This window comes from Balaenoptera musculus, chromosome 2 (genome assembly GCF_009873245.2).
Source record: "Balaenoptera musculus isolate JJ_BM4_2016_0621 chromosome 2, mBalMus1.pri.v3, whole genome shotgun sequence".
Classification (NCBI taxonomy): Eukaryota; Metazoa; Chordata; class Mammalia; order Artiodactyla; family Balaenopteridae; genus Balaenoptera; species Balaenoptera musculus.
In genome coordinates, this window is record NC_045786.1 from 11070244 (window position 1) to 11084785 (window position 14542).

General features: G+C 41.1%; 1 protein-coding gene across 4 annotated transcripts in view; it reads left to right on the forward strand.

Moving 5' to 3' along the window:
• The window catches only part of PRTFDC1 (phosphoribosyl transferase domain containing 1), a 94226-nt gene extending 80500 nt beyond the window's left edge, over positions 1-13726 (forward strand). For 3 of the 4 annotated variants that reach the window (XM_036844879.1, XM_036844877.1, XM_036844878.1), the window contains exons 5-9: positions 4271-4288; positions 5624-5706; positions 6191-6237; positions 10984-11060; positions 12460-13712. In XM_036844879.1, the coding sequence (XP_036700774.1) occupies positions 4271-4288; positions 5624-5706; positions 6191-6237; positions 10984-11060; positions 12460-12507 (273 nt within the window). In that variant the 3' untranslated portion in view covers positions 12508-13712. Of the gene's footprint in view, positions 1-4270; positions 4289-5623; positions 5707-6190; positions 6238-10983; positions 11061-12459 lie in introns of all 4 variants that reach the window. The other variant, XM_036844876.1, reaches the window with a different exon arrangement.
• Positions 13727-14542: the final 816 nt, after the last annotated feature.

Here is a 14542-nt window from a genome sequence, read left to right on the forward strand (position 1 = left end):
CCCTCTCTCCCTCCCTTCCTTCCTTCCTTCCTCCCTTCCTTCCCTTCTCTCTCCTTCCTTCCTTCCTTCCTTCCTCCCTCCCTCCCTTCCTCCCTCCCTCCCTTCCTTCCTTCCTTCCTTCCTTCCCTTCTCTCTCCTTCCTTCCTTCCTTTCTTCTTTCCTCCCTCCCTCCCTCCCTTCCTTCCTTCCCTCCCTCCCTTCCTTCCTTCCTCCATTCTTTTTTTTAAAGCAAAAGGAGGAAAACACCCAAGAAAGGCTGGCTGCGTCATGGTTCTAAGTAGGTCACGGCAGCTGAATACAGGGAGCCCTCAATGATTCAGTTCAGTGGCCCCTTCAGCTCACAGCATTAAAAGCATTTCACTTGGTGTGTTTAAGCTGTCTGCACAATGCGCTCTCTGGCTGATTTTTTTCAAAGTTGATTTAATCCTGGCACTTCATAAAATGTGTGTATCCATCAAAGCAAGACGCTTTTATTCATGTTCAAGAGAAATCTCTGAAAGGGTGGAATAAAACCAAACGCATGGAAACAGGCCCAAATCCGGCAATGGAAAAACACAGATGTGCAGGTTAAGTGCAAGATTTCAGGAGACGTGCCACCCCACCCCAAATAAGTTTCTAATCAAATGCCAGAGTGAAGCATCGGAACCTGCCAACATTTCCTCCTTGGCTGCCTTAACTGTTTAAATCATTCCTTTTAAATTGCATCTGACTAGGCTGAGAACAATAACGGAAATGCCCACCGACTGACGATTCTGGCAATTTTGTGAATTATCACATAAAGTGGAGCGCTGGACTGCATGCCTTTCTCCATGGGATTGATATTCACACTCCTGTGCACGCTCAGTTCACCATCATTCCTGCCATCATCCCTCTGCTGGGTGTGACCACAGCCGCAAAAACACGTTGCTGCAGATTAGACTGTGGTGTGCTGACCGTTGTGCGTTTTGAAAGACTGAAAGGAATAACCTATTTAAGAAAACCATTTAGATGTGCATAACTCTTTCCTTCTTTCTTTTCTTCTTCTCTTTCTTCCTTCCTTTCTTTCTCTTTAGGAAACCCGATGGGATTAGCTTCAATCAGGATCATGCAATAGCAAAGAGAGGACACACTCTGGAGAGTCCCCATAGGATTTTTGCCTGCGGTTCCCAAGCTACAGATTTTACTGGCTTTCTGGGAGGAAATGAGCTAGGTGTGAGGAGATGACTGAGATGGTGACTGGCGAACATCTCAGATTCAGTGATTGGAGTTAGCAGATTGGAAGTGTTTAAGGGAGGCACAGTATGTTCTGAAAAATTCCCAAGGTTGCCCACTGAAGAAAATGGGAATTTTAGAAGATTTCTTAAAGCAAAATTAAAAGCAGTAGACATTAATAATAGCTCAGTTAAGGAGGGATTATACATCATTAAGGAGAAAAATGGAGGGGATGTGTCAAAAGTATAATGAACCAGAGAAAGAAAGAAGGTCAGAATTGTTGATTTGTTCCACGGGCAGTTTTCTGAGCCCCTACTACATACCAGTCTCCATGTTACATGATGATCATATAAAGATGAGTTAGTCTTTGTCTCTTAGCTTGTGGAGCTAATCTTGGTCCATTAAAGTATCAAGAGATTAGTTCTCTTGGACAATACTGAAAATGCTTCCAAAGTTGGGGTAGTCACTTTCTCTCTACTCAAGGAGGGTTTTGCAAGGCAGAGCCAATCTTCCAAAGGTACTAAAAGCATTGCTGTTTTTGGAGGTGCGCTTTTCACACAACAAGCAGGCCACTAAAAATCCAGGAGTCAATCCATATACCACTAATGAAAGAGTTTGAAAACACCGTTGATGTTCTATAAAGGAAAATAAAGGTATATGTAGTGACTGCTCTGTAGAACTCACTAAAGAACTCCAGTTTTCTGCTTAGTTCCCTTTCAAGAGCAGGTGGTTTTTCTATACTCGTATTCCCGTGCCCATCATTTAGGAGCCTGTAAATAATTCTACTTTTTTAGTACTCTGCAGAACTCAGAAAGTCCTCTGTATTGTTACAGACTATTCTAAATTAAAAGAGATTAAAGATCCAGTGCACGGTCTTAGATTAGACAAACCAACTACAACAAAAGCCATCTGAAGGACAACTGGGAAAAGTTAAATATGTACTAGGTTTATATGATATTAAGAAATTATTGTCGAGGGGCTTCCCTGGTGGTGCAGTGGTTAAGAATCCGCCTGCCAATGCAGGGGACACGGGTTCGAGCCCTAGTCCAGGAAGATCCTACATGCTGCGGAGCAACTAAGCCCGTGCTCCACAACTACTGAGCCTGCGCTCTAGAGCCCACGAGCCACAACTACTGAGTCCACGTGCCACAACTACTGAAGCCCGTGCGCCTAGAGCCCATGCTCTGCAACAAGAGAAGCTACCGCAGTGAGAAGCCCGTGCACCACAACAAAGAGTAGCCCCAACTCGCCGCAACTAGAGAAAGCCTGCGCAGCAATGAAGACCCAACGCAGCCAAAAGTAAATAATTTAAAAATAATAATAATAAATAATTGGTTTTAAAAAAAGAAATTATTGTCAAATAAAGAAGTGTGGTATACATATACAATGGAATGTTATTAAGCCATTAAAAAAATAAACCAAGGAAATCCTGCCATTTTCAACAACGTGGATGGACCTTGAAGACATTACGCTAAGTGAAATAGGTCGGACAGAGAAAAACAAATACTGTGTCATCTTACCTATATGTGGAATCTAAAACAAAAATAAAACAAAACAAAAGCCAAACTCACAGGAAGAAAGGTCAGATCTGTGGTTACCAGAGGCAGGGTGTGGGCCCGGGGAGTTGGAGGAAGCTGGTCAAAAAGCACGAGCTTCCAGCTTTAAGTCAGATAAGTCTAGAGATGTAGCGTACAGCATGGTAACTCTAGTTAACACTACTGAGCGATATATGTGAAAGTTATTAAAAGAGTAAACCCTAAGACTCCTCATCACAAAGCAAAGATGGTTTTGCTTCTTTTGCTTTTTCTTTGTATCGTATCTGCGTGAGAGGATGGCTGCTGACTAGATTTACTGCAGTAACCATTTCACAGTATATCTAAGTCAAACCATCGTGCTGTACACCTTAAACTAACACAGTGGAGTATGTCAGTTATATCTCAATCAAGTGGAAAAAATGGAAAAAATAAATGATTGCCATTTTTGTTAGAGGTGCTAATACTTTGGCTATGCATAATGTGCAATGTCATGATAACTTTAATATAAAATACATAAGCATTTTTTTTCACATCTTTATTGGAGTATAATTGCTTTACAATGGTGTGTTAGTTTCTGCTTTATAACAAAGTGAATCAGTTATACATAAACATATGTTCCCATATCTCTTCCCTCTTGCATCTCCCTCCCTCCCACCCTCCCTATACCAACCCCATAAGCATTTTTAAATACTTTTAACAGTTACAAACACACCAACATCTAGAAAATCTTTAGACTTTTCTATTTGATTTTCATCATGTGTATGCATTACCTTGATTTTTTAAATGTATTTAATTAATTTTGACACTATATCTCTGGATTTGTGCCTATACAAATCCCACTTCCCAGCCACCACTATATCTTGTAGTTGAAACTAATCACTTCAAGGATGAGTCTTGTTTTGCAAGGCTCTGAGCTTTCAGAAAAACAGATTTAATTATGTTCAGTGCACTTTATTTAATTAGGCAAGAATGCAGACTAACAGTTTAAAAGGCGTTTTCATTATAAGATTGAAACAAAAAGAGACTGTGAACTAGGACATTAAATTAACCAAGTATTCTCCCAGTATTCTGGTTGGTTAATAGGCATGGTTGATAAGCCTCAATCAAACTAAAAATGCACACCCTAACTAGCTGTGATGGGTTGATGGTTAAGAATATAGCAAATGCGTTCAGTATACCAAGGGGACTTCTCAGTCAGTGTGATCCACCGGGGATACCGTGGGCATGACCTATTTTAAAAACGGACAAAATAATCTTATACTTTAATGATAAAATTAAGATTCTTTAATGGATTTAATGAATAAAAAGACTGTACCTGTACAGACACCAATATTGCAGCACTCAGTAATCCCAGAAAGACTGTTAAAATGAATCTGGAAGCCTAGATTACCTCCAAACATTCGGGTTAGATGGACGGCGGAGGACCAGCTAAGCTAATTGTGAAATTCTAACTCTCAGCAAACTGTGTGTTTATCTTATGAGCCAGATTTGCCTCATATTCTAAATAGTTGTGTTTTTTGTTTTGTTTTGTTTTTTTATTTCAGAATGTCCTCATTGTCGAGGTAAGCTGACTTTTCTTTATCCATACTTGGAAGCTGAAAGAATCTAATGGTGAGTTTCGAAATATAGAACTTGTTATCAAACTGGCCAAGGATTTATTGAATTCCCACTGTGTTTAGGGCTCTTCAAATTTACAGAATAGGAGTCAACTAGAATCACTGGCTTGAAATAACTTAGAATGGAAGCTTTGCAATAATAGTTGCATGGTACTTTATCTGGTTTTATATCTAATGCCACCCATGTCTAAATTGGTTCTTATACCTATTTGTGAATCAGACATTTTCACAGAAGAGAAAACTAGCCCACAGAACCAAATTTTTAAAATAGCAAAACCAAGGTTAGAACGCTCTTCACCCTTAATTCAGTGTTCTTGCTAATGTCTTCTAATGACTTGGAACAATTCTCCCTTCGGCATCCAAATCATAAATAGAATCAATCTAAAAATTTGCTATCCAGGGGAAATCTATAATTTAATTTGTTCTTCTGTTTAAAAAATAAAAAGAAGAAAGAAAGAACGGGTCCTGTAGCCCAGCAGACCTGTCTTATCAGCTGTCAAAACTTCAGGGAAGCTGTTTTCAAGCTTTGGTTACACTTGCCTGAGTGTGCCACATGTATCTGCAGTTCTGCCTCAGACATAACCCATAAAGTAGACCCTCTAGCCAAATGCATGGCCCAGCCCTGGCTAAATTCAGACCTGTTGTTTTGACAGTCAGCTCCTGGCAGCTGATTTCTGCCCCACGGACAATCAATCTCGGCTGCCCATTCTACTCTAATTGTGCGGTAGCTCATCAGCGGGGGTGAGCCTCAGCTCACGGCAGCCTCGCGCCCTCAGAACTCACAGGCTGTCCCCAGCTGCTGCCCAGACACATCTCGCTTCCCAGCCAAAGAATCTCCTGTGCAGTGAGGAGAGCAAGGGGGGAGGCATTTATCCGTTCAGCGTATTCAGATGTACATCCCAAGTGCATGAAAATTCATGCGTCCTGTGTCGTGTTACATAACCTCAGGGCCAAATTTAGTCCTTGAATGCACGTGCACGAGTCCAAATGCACTCAATAAAGGGCCCCACGTGCTTTCCAGAGGCTGAATGTAGCCTTTCAACACAGCTCAAGGATTCTAGGAGGAAATAGTCACCAATATATCCCCGCCAAACCCAGCTTCCAGAAAGAAGCACCTGTCTAAAAAATATAACCGGCTCTGCCTCCTACTTTTACTCTAATTTGATGGCAGTTCTAATTATGATGCATTATTAATAAGGACTAGAATCATCTGTCTGGATGAAACGCCTTTTAATGCAGCCCAAAGGCATTTGGTTGAATTTGTCTGTCCTCTTTGCAAAGGATGTTGTCGGAACTGGGAGGACCATGAAAGCATTGCTCGGTAGCATAGAGAAATACAAGCCCAACATGATTAAGGTCGCCAGGTGAGTACCACATTCACATCACCGCTGTTTCTATCTTTCCAAACCAGCACGAGAGGGATGCTAACACAGGAAGCTGTTTCCAATGAGTGCAGCCAATTCCACACCACTGACCCTTTGCCCTGGAGTGTTATGGTTTGACCATACTGAACAAACAGCCCATTTCACCGCTAGCCTGAGAGAGAGGAAAGGGAAGAGGACATGCTTTGCTGTGTGTCTGAGCCCCTCTTTCCGATGCCTCTGTTAGTTGTTTCCAGGAGCAGCTGGCAGAGCCCCAGTGCCCGCGCCCCTCTCCCTTCCTTTTATCCAGAATCTCACTGATGAGGTGCCGCAGGAGGCAATTTGAGGGCTGTGCTCATGCCCCATGTGCCCGAGGGAAAGAAATGCACGTTTCAAATATATATTTTAATGATTTTCAATCCTATTTGCGATTCACAAACATTTCATCTGGATCACTAAAGCTTTTTTTTTTTTCTTTTAATGGTAGTTTGTTGGTGAAGAGAACACCTAGAAGTGATGGCTTTAGACCTGACTGTAAGTGTTTTGGGGGATTTTGTTGGTTGTTTGTTGGCTGGTGGTGGTGTTTTGTATCTCAGAATCTTTGGTTTCCTAGTTGTTGGCATTCTTGTGAAATGGAAGCTATAAAGATTTGATGGTCCCATAAATGGTCTATGGTCTCCCCAGCAGTAGAACCCTCTACAACCAGAGGTTTTCATTTTCTCATTTGCATCTTTCCCAGGAACTGTGTTGTGTACACCGAATGTTTTTATTTTTAGGTTTTCCATAGTACCTTCACTCCTAAGAACTCAGCTAAATTGGTTTCAGGGGGTAGAGGGAGACGTGACCCCCCTCCTGGGCTGACTTGGATGCACAGGATTCCTGCCTTGGCCTCTGTCCCCACCAGTTGGACACAGAGAGGCACTGGGAAGGTCGAGAGGTGTTCTACTGTCTCCAGGACCTGTGAGCGGACAACGCACAGTGCTGACCTTCAGCAAGCCTGAATTTTAGCACCGAAGGGGAAATATGAGACACCTCTCCACCACCTTCAAACACAAGTATAATAACACAGAGAATTAACAGAGCAAATATCTCTAGATACCATCTTCACACTTGAGTTCAGACACATGTTCTGAAGGACTTTCCTCATCTAAGGCACTTTCCTCCCTCCTCCCCGGGATACGAATAGTTCTAATGCCAGAGAGGATAAACAAGCTGCTTGATTATTTATTATTCTAACACTAGAGGCGATATTTTTTTTCACTTGCATAGGCAGACTTCGGCTTGATTTTTATGACTTACATTTGCACTCAAGCCTCTGGGATAATTTGGCTGCAGTTCTCATCAGCAAGCTGAACAAACATAAGCACAAGAAGCACACTATGGATGGGTAATGTGCCAGTGACACTGAACCAGTGATTCTTTATTCTAAAAACAAATTTCATTCCTACGCGGGGTGTATTAAATCTAGACAATGTCAGTTCTGGCCAGATAGACCCAGTAGCATGTCCCTGTCCAGTTATTGGCTTGGGGAATGTAATCTGGATATAGTTAAGGTCCAACAAGGTTAATAAACAGAAATCTTCTAAGGAAATAATGTAAGATACTGTATAGAGAAGATTTCAACTGAAGTTGAAAGACATGCACTTCAGACATATCCAACTAGTTACAAATGTCTTGTGTCACAGCAACAGCATTAATAAAATAATAGCAGCTAACAGTAGTAAGAGATTTACTTTTTTAATTTTTAAAATTTTTTAAAAATTGAAGTATAGTTGATTTACAATGTCTTAGTTTCAGGTGTACAGCACGGTGATTCAGTTATACACATATATGTGTGTGTGTATATATATATTCTTTTTTAGATTCTTTTTCCTTATAGGGGTTATTATGAAGTATTGAGTATAGTTCCCTGTGCTATACAGTAGGTCCTTGTTGGGTCTCTCTTTTATATATAGTAGTGTGTATCTGTTAATCCCAACCTCCTAATTCATCTCTCCCCTCCCCTTTCCCTTTTGGTAGCCATAAGTTTGTTTTCTATGTCTGTGAGTTTGAGTTACCATATGATCCTGCAATCCCGCTCTTGGGCATATAACCAGAGAAAACTATAATTTGAAAAGATACATGCCCAATGTTCATTGCAGCACTATTTACAATAGCCAAGACGTGGAAGCAACCTAAATGTCCATCGACAGATGAATGGATAAAGAAGATGTGGTACATATATACAATGGAATATTACTCAGCCATAAAAAAGAATGAAATAATGCCATTTGCAGCAACATGATGGACCTAGAGATCATCATACTGAGTGAAGTAAGCCAGACAAAGACAAATATCATATGACATCGCTTATATGTGGAATCTAAAAACAAAAGATGCAAATGAATTTATTTACGAAACAGAAAGATTCTCACAGACATAGTAAGAGATTATGATGTGCCTGACTCTGTTCTAAGAGCTACACAGAGATTAACACATTTAATCCTTGCAACATTCCTCTAAAGTAAGTGCTATTGCTGTGCCCATTTTACAGATGAGGAAATTGAACACAACCAGGTTAAAGAGCTTGCCAAGGTCACGACGCTGTAAGTGTAGAGTCAGTATTGAACCCAGGCAGTCTGGTTGCAATCATGGCTTTTACTCTTGCCCTGCATCTGTAAGTAGCATCTGCCATTGCAAATATAAGTGTAGGAACTGCAGCCATTTACCAGCTAGCGATAGGTCACTCTGATTCCTGGCTGTTCTCCTGTCCTACTGATCCAGTGTTCTTCTTTTTTTTTCTTTTTTTTAAATTAATTTTTATTTATTTATTTTTGGCTGCGTTGGGTCTTCGTTACTGCACGCGGGGTTTCTCTAGTTGCAGCGAGCGGGGGCTACTCTTCGTTGCAGTGTACGGGCTTCTCATTGTGGTGGCTTCTCTTGTTGTGGAGCATGGGCTCTAGGTGCACGGGCTTCAGTAGTTGTGGCTTGCAGGCTCTAGAGCACAGGCTCAGTAGTGTGGCTCGCGGGCTCTAGAGCACGGGATCAGTAGTTGTGGTGCACGGGCTTAGTTGCTCTGTGGCATGTGGGATCTTCCCAGACCAGGGCTCGAACCTGTGTCCCCTGCATTGGCAGGAGGATTCTTAACCACTGAGCCACCAGGGAAGTCCCTGATCCAACGTTCTTTTTTTTTTTTTTTTTATGGCTGTGTTGGGTCTTCGTTGCTGCACGTGGGCTTTCTCTAGTTGCAGTGAGCGGGGGCTACTCTTCGTTGCGGTGTGCAGGCTTCTCATCACGGTGGCTTCTCTTGTTGTGGAGCACAGGCTCTAGGCACGTGGGCTTCAGTAGTTGCAGCATGCGAACTCAGTAGTTGTGGCTCGTGGGCTCTAGAGCACAGGCTCAGTAGTTGTGGCACACGGGCTTAGTTGCTCCACGGCATGTGGGATCTTCCTGGACCAGGGCTTGAACCCGTGTCCCCTGCATTGGCAGGCGGATTCTTAACCACTGAGCCACCAGGGAAGCCCCAACGTTCTTTTACTCAGAAGGTTTGGCCTTCTGAATTGACTTTTCCAGTCTGAGTTGCCATGCCTGTTTTAAGGATTACATTGCTCGCTGTAAAGTCATCATTATCCTTACAACCAGGGGTTCCTGGGATTTGCTAATATTCTTTTAGCTAGCTCAGAATCTCTGTTCTATCTTTCTTCCCGGATTTCTGAGGCTTTGTACTTTTTGGTCCTTTCTCATAATTGACTTTTTCCTTTATGCTCAATGACACCTTTTATATCCTCTGACATCTTTTCTTCTGCTCTGCTTCTTCTCTTTGATTATTTTTTCTCAAGAAACCTACAGTTTGGAGGGATCAAATAGGCTTCCTAACAGTGACACATAATGGAATCCTTAGAAAAATAAGTCCCTCACCTGTAGCACTTTCTGCGAGCAAGAACCAGTTGGTTTCTCCATGTGAAAGCATCCTTGGTCAGAAGGACCAAAATGGTGGTGAATGGTCAATGATGGAGATATATTTCTCTGGGCTGTAAGTCCACTGGCTATGCCAAAGTACTGTTTCATAAAAGTAAGCAAGTACATCTCTCGTTTGCAATACTGTAATAAACATAAGATTCCCCAATACTGGAAAGAATTTGAAAAATCATTGGGCTATAGTTTCAAGACCTAAAGAAGAAGAGCTATTATATATTCCTTAAGAATTCTTTTCAATAAAAATCATCTGGACTTCTCTGGTGGCGCAGTGGTTAAGAATCCGCCTGCCAATGCAGGGGACATGGGTTCAAGCCCTGGTCCAGGAAGATCCCACATGCCGTGGAGCAACTAAGCCCATGTGCCACAACTACTGAGCCTGCGCTCTAGAGCCCGCGAGCCACAACTACTGAGCCCGCGTGCCACAACTACTGAAGCCCACGCGCCTAGAGCCCGTGCTCCGCAACAAGAGAAGCCACCACAATGAGAAGCCCGCGCTCCGCAATGAAGAGTAGCCCCCACTCGCTGCAAAACAGAGAAAGCCCACACACAGCAACGAAGACCCAACACAGCCAAAAATAAAAAAATATATAAAAAAATAAAATTAAAAAAAAAAATCATCTTTCTTTCAATATATTCATCCTTTGCTTAACCTAAGTATCTCCTACTGCATTTAAATCCGTTTACTCTCATCGTGCCCTCAGTGGAGACAGAGAGCTAAGTACTATCATCTGCATTATGGACTCAAAGACTAGCATTAGAGTAACCCTTAGCATTGTCTTCCTCAGGCTGAACAGTCCCTTTTCCTCTCATCTTGTCTCCTGGGTTTTGCTTTCCAGCCCTTTATCCAGCTGAGGACACTGAGTGCCGTGGGAGGATGGCTTCCTATTGCAACAGCCTGTGCCCCTCTTCATGTATTACAGCATTGGAATACCTTCTGTTTGAACTGCACTTCATGCTTTGCAGTGTTTCCTTTGGCATGATATCATTGGAGACTGCTTGCTTTGGAACAGCAGGGCTGCGTGCCTGACTCATGCACACTTCTTGATATCCACGGGGCTGCCTGAGCCCTTGCTCAGCTCTGTCTGCCGGGAGTGCAGTCCTTTTTCACTGTCCGTGTGCTGGTCGTCCTGTCTCCCTGAGTAGAGTCACTCTGGTCCAGGTCCTACTGGGCTCATCCTATGCATTGTCTGTCACTTTTCTCACTTACTTCTGCCTAATGGAAGGTCGTCATAGGTTAAGTGCCAACAATAGCATATGGTGGCTTTATACTTATGTTATTTAAATTGTGTTCCTTTTTTTTTTTTCCTCCCTCTCTCTGCTCAGATGCTGGATTTGAGATCCCAAACTTATTTGTGGTGGGTTATGCCTTAGATTACAATGAATACTTCAGAGATCTGAACGTAAGTCTTGCATGCAAATCCCTAGCCCCCTTTTCAGAAGAACTTAACAATGACATCAATTTAACAAATTTTTGCAATAGCTGTAATGATGGCTGCCATTTATTGAGTGTCTTCTGTGTCAGGAATATTCTGGGCACTAGGCATTCGTAATCCCAATGAATTTCCACCACTGCCCAGCAAGGTAGGTATTAGGTTGATGGAAGCAATTATGATTGTCTCCATTTTGTATGAAGGAAATAAGGAAGTTAAAAGCAGAAAGACAGCTTGTTACTGATTTTTCTCCGTCGTCATCGACTGTGTCTCCTCTCAACCATACTAACAGTCAATATTCAATAAACTGTTTAGTGTCAGTGCTTGAAATCTAGAAGTTTCCAATTACAGCAGCATGTAGCTCATAACTATTCCCCCTTTGGGAGAAATCATTTTAACATGTAGACGTGGACCCCCAACTGTATGACCCTATCACTGCTGAATGATCTGGAGGTAAATATCTTACCCGAAGTGGACCAGTCCGTGTCTCTCTCCTAGGATTTAGAAACCTAAACCAAACGCCACAGAGACCAAGGGATTTTGGACTTAAGCCGTGGGCTGAGGTCTGGAGCTACCCTGGTTCCTGCCTTCTAGTTGCTTCATTGCTCTGCTCTTCCTCTACCTCTGCGAGCTACCCCAGTACCCTACCAGTAACACCCCCCTTTTGCTTACGTTCACCCAACACCATTTCTGTTGCTTGCCATCAAAATATTTCTGACACATTTCTTGCTACCGAAAAAGGGTCAAAAGAGAGTCAGTACTGTGTTTAGCACAGCTCTTTCTCTATTCACCCTAGAAGGTGTAACTTCACCAGTGGGACACATCTATCTCCACCACTGCTAACTATACTCCACCACCCTCAGCATTTCTGGTTGTTACAGACCTACAGAGCCAGATTCAGAAAAGAGCTCAAAACTAAAACAATGAAGAAACTTTTGTCAAGCATTTTAGCGGGTCTCTTTAGATTTTATGTATATGTGCACGTATACATATATGTGTGCATGTGTGTGCTTATACATGTATGAATGTACATAAACATATAAATACATAGATATGTATTTAAATGAACAATAAGCAGGTAGGAGATGACATTCTGTTCTTACTGCGTCCCATTTTCTGCACTTTATACAGTAAGTCCCCTAAATATGAACCTTCAAGTTGTGAACTTTCAAAGATGCGAACATATTATAAACCTATCACGGTACAGTACTATATAGCCGATTGTGTTAGTTGGGTACCTAGGCTAACTTTGTTGGACTTACTAACAAATTGGACTTACGAACGCACTCGGAATGGAACTCGTTCATATGTAGGGGACTTATTATATTTTGTTAAGAGGCTGATGCATTTAAATCCTTTATTGTTTCAGCACATATGTGTGATCAATGAACACGGCAAAGAAAAGTATCGAGTCTAAAGAAGTAAATTTTCACCATCAAATCTCCAGATAACATCCTACTTACGACTACACTCAGGAAGCCAGCATGTAAAGTTTGTCTCCCAGGCATGTTCACTCAGCAGGATTTAAAAGGAAAAAAATTTTTAATGAGCGAGCTTTCTTTTCTGAGATTATAACATAACATGAAGAGTCCCAAAGGTTCTTAAGGAAAAGAAAGCAATCCTTTTATTTGACTTGTTCCAAATTAAACACTCTGCCTTTCGACTCAAACTGCCTTCACACCCCTGAGATACACCTTCTTTTGTTCTGATAAAGTCGTTATGCTTGATTACTATACTGCCACCTAGTTACTCAAATATTTTTCACTTACCTTTTTTTTTTAATACTTTACTTTGGTAATATTTTGCAATCTTAAAACCTGGAAGCCTTTTTATTGAACCTCTCAGCCCATGTACTGGAACTGCAAGTAGATTCCCATCCTAATAAAGGAGGGAAAGGACAATTTAATATAAATTTCTGTTTGCGCACTTCTGACAGGCCATTATTATCTGCTTTGACAAAGTCTTTCTGAACAGCAGCGTACAATGAATCTTAATGATGTTATGAAATGGGCCTTTGCCCAGTGCTCTTGATTGGAGCTTCCGGTATGTGATAACGGTACGTCATGTATGCTTGGATGTACTCAACTGTGTTTAATACTCTGAATTTTAATTAGAAAAAATACAATGGCAGCAAGGCCCTGGTTTCTAAGCGGCATCCTTTTATTCATGCAGGACATGAGAAACAGCAAATCGGGGGTGGAAGGAGAAGTGTTTTCAGTGCTCAAAACTGAGCAAGTATAAATTTTTCATGTATTTCCATCAGAGGGCAAGACACTATTATGTATTATCCTAAAGAAGAATACAGAGGTTGAATTATTTTTTTAAGTGGCCTTATGAGACTGATCACACGACCCAACGCGCTATAGAAAACTAGGATAATTAAGAAAGTTTTTTCTGAATAACATTTTTTTCCATTTCCACTGTTTTATGAGAGGTTTTCTAATTTATGGGGATTTTAATAGAAAATAAACTTGAGTGCCAATAGAGCTGTTTTTTCTCACTTCCTAAAAGGAGCAAATGCAAAATAAATAACTAAGCAGCCTTTGTTTGGTTCTGAACCGTATGTGGTGTATTGTTATCGGGTTCCAGCTTCCTTTAAACTAATAAAGAATAAGAAAACTTGTTATGTCTCATAACTGCTTACTGTTTTTCTTCCGCCTTCATATTTTTTATATACTTTCAGCCATTAAACTGTGTGTGAGCCAGTAGCTTAAATATACGACTGCATACATCTTCCCTGTGGTTTTATTTTTGTTAACCTGGAAAAAATCCAGTATATGCACCAGTATAAGCAAACGATTAAGCCAGGCTTGATCCGCTGCTTTTTTTTTTTTTTTCTCGTTAAGCTTGTTTGTAAAAACAAGGAATTTTAGTTGTAAAAGAAGATTTTCCTGCATATCTTTGTTCCAGTCAGAGAAGAAAATAAACCACACCCAGCTATCCCAAGGGGCAAACCAGCAAAGGGAATTCCTTCTGGCTTTGTTCCACAGACAAATTGGTATCCAAGTTATAGGTTGATAATTTGGTCTAACTGGCCAGTTTCTTGAACTATCAAAATTAATCTTCTAAATATAATTTTCCACTATGCCACATTTATATCAGAGGACCTAGAAAAATCCAAAGACATTTGATTTTAAATATAAAATTAGCCATAAAGTATGTATTATTGAAAGATTTTCTTTAAAATGTCGGATTTTAGTAAACATCAGTATCATTTTTGAGGACTGTAGGTTTATTCAAATTAGAAAGGAAATTGATCTCCTTCACAAGATTTTGAGAAGGATTTGTGAGAGTTAATGCTGAAAAAGAAAAATTCATCAAACACACAAGAAGTTTAATCGTTCCTGAAATGTTTTCCTGTCAGACCATATTTTGACAGTGATATCCAAGAATGTCATCTTGGGAAGAATTGTATTTCCTTTTCTCTTGAGCACTCTAATCTTTTTAGTATC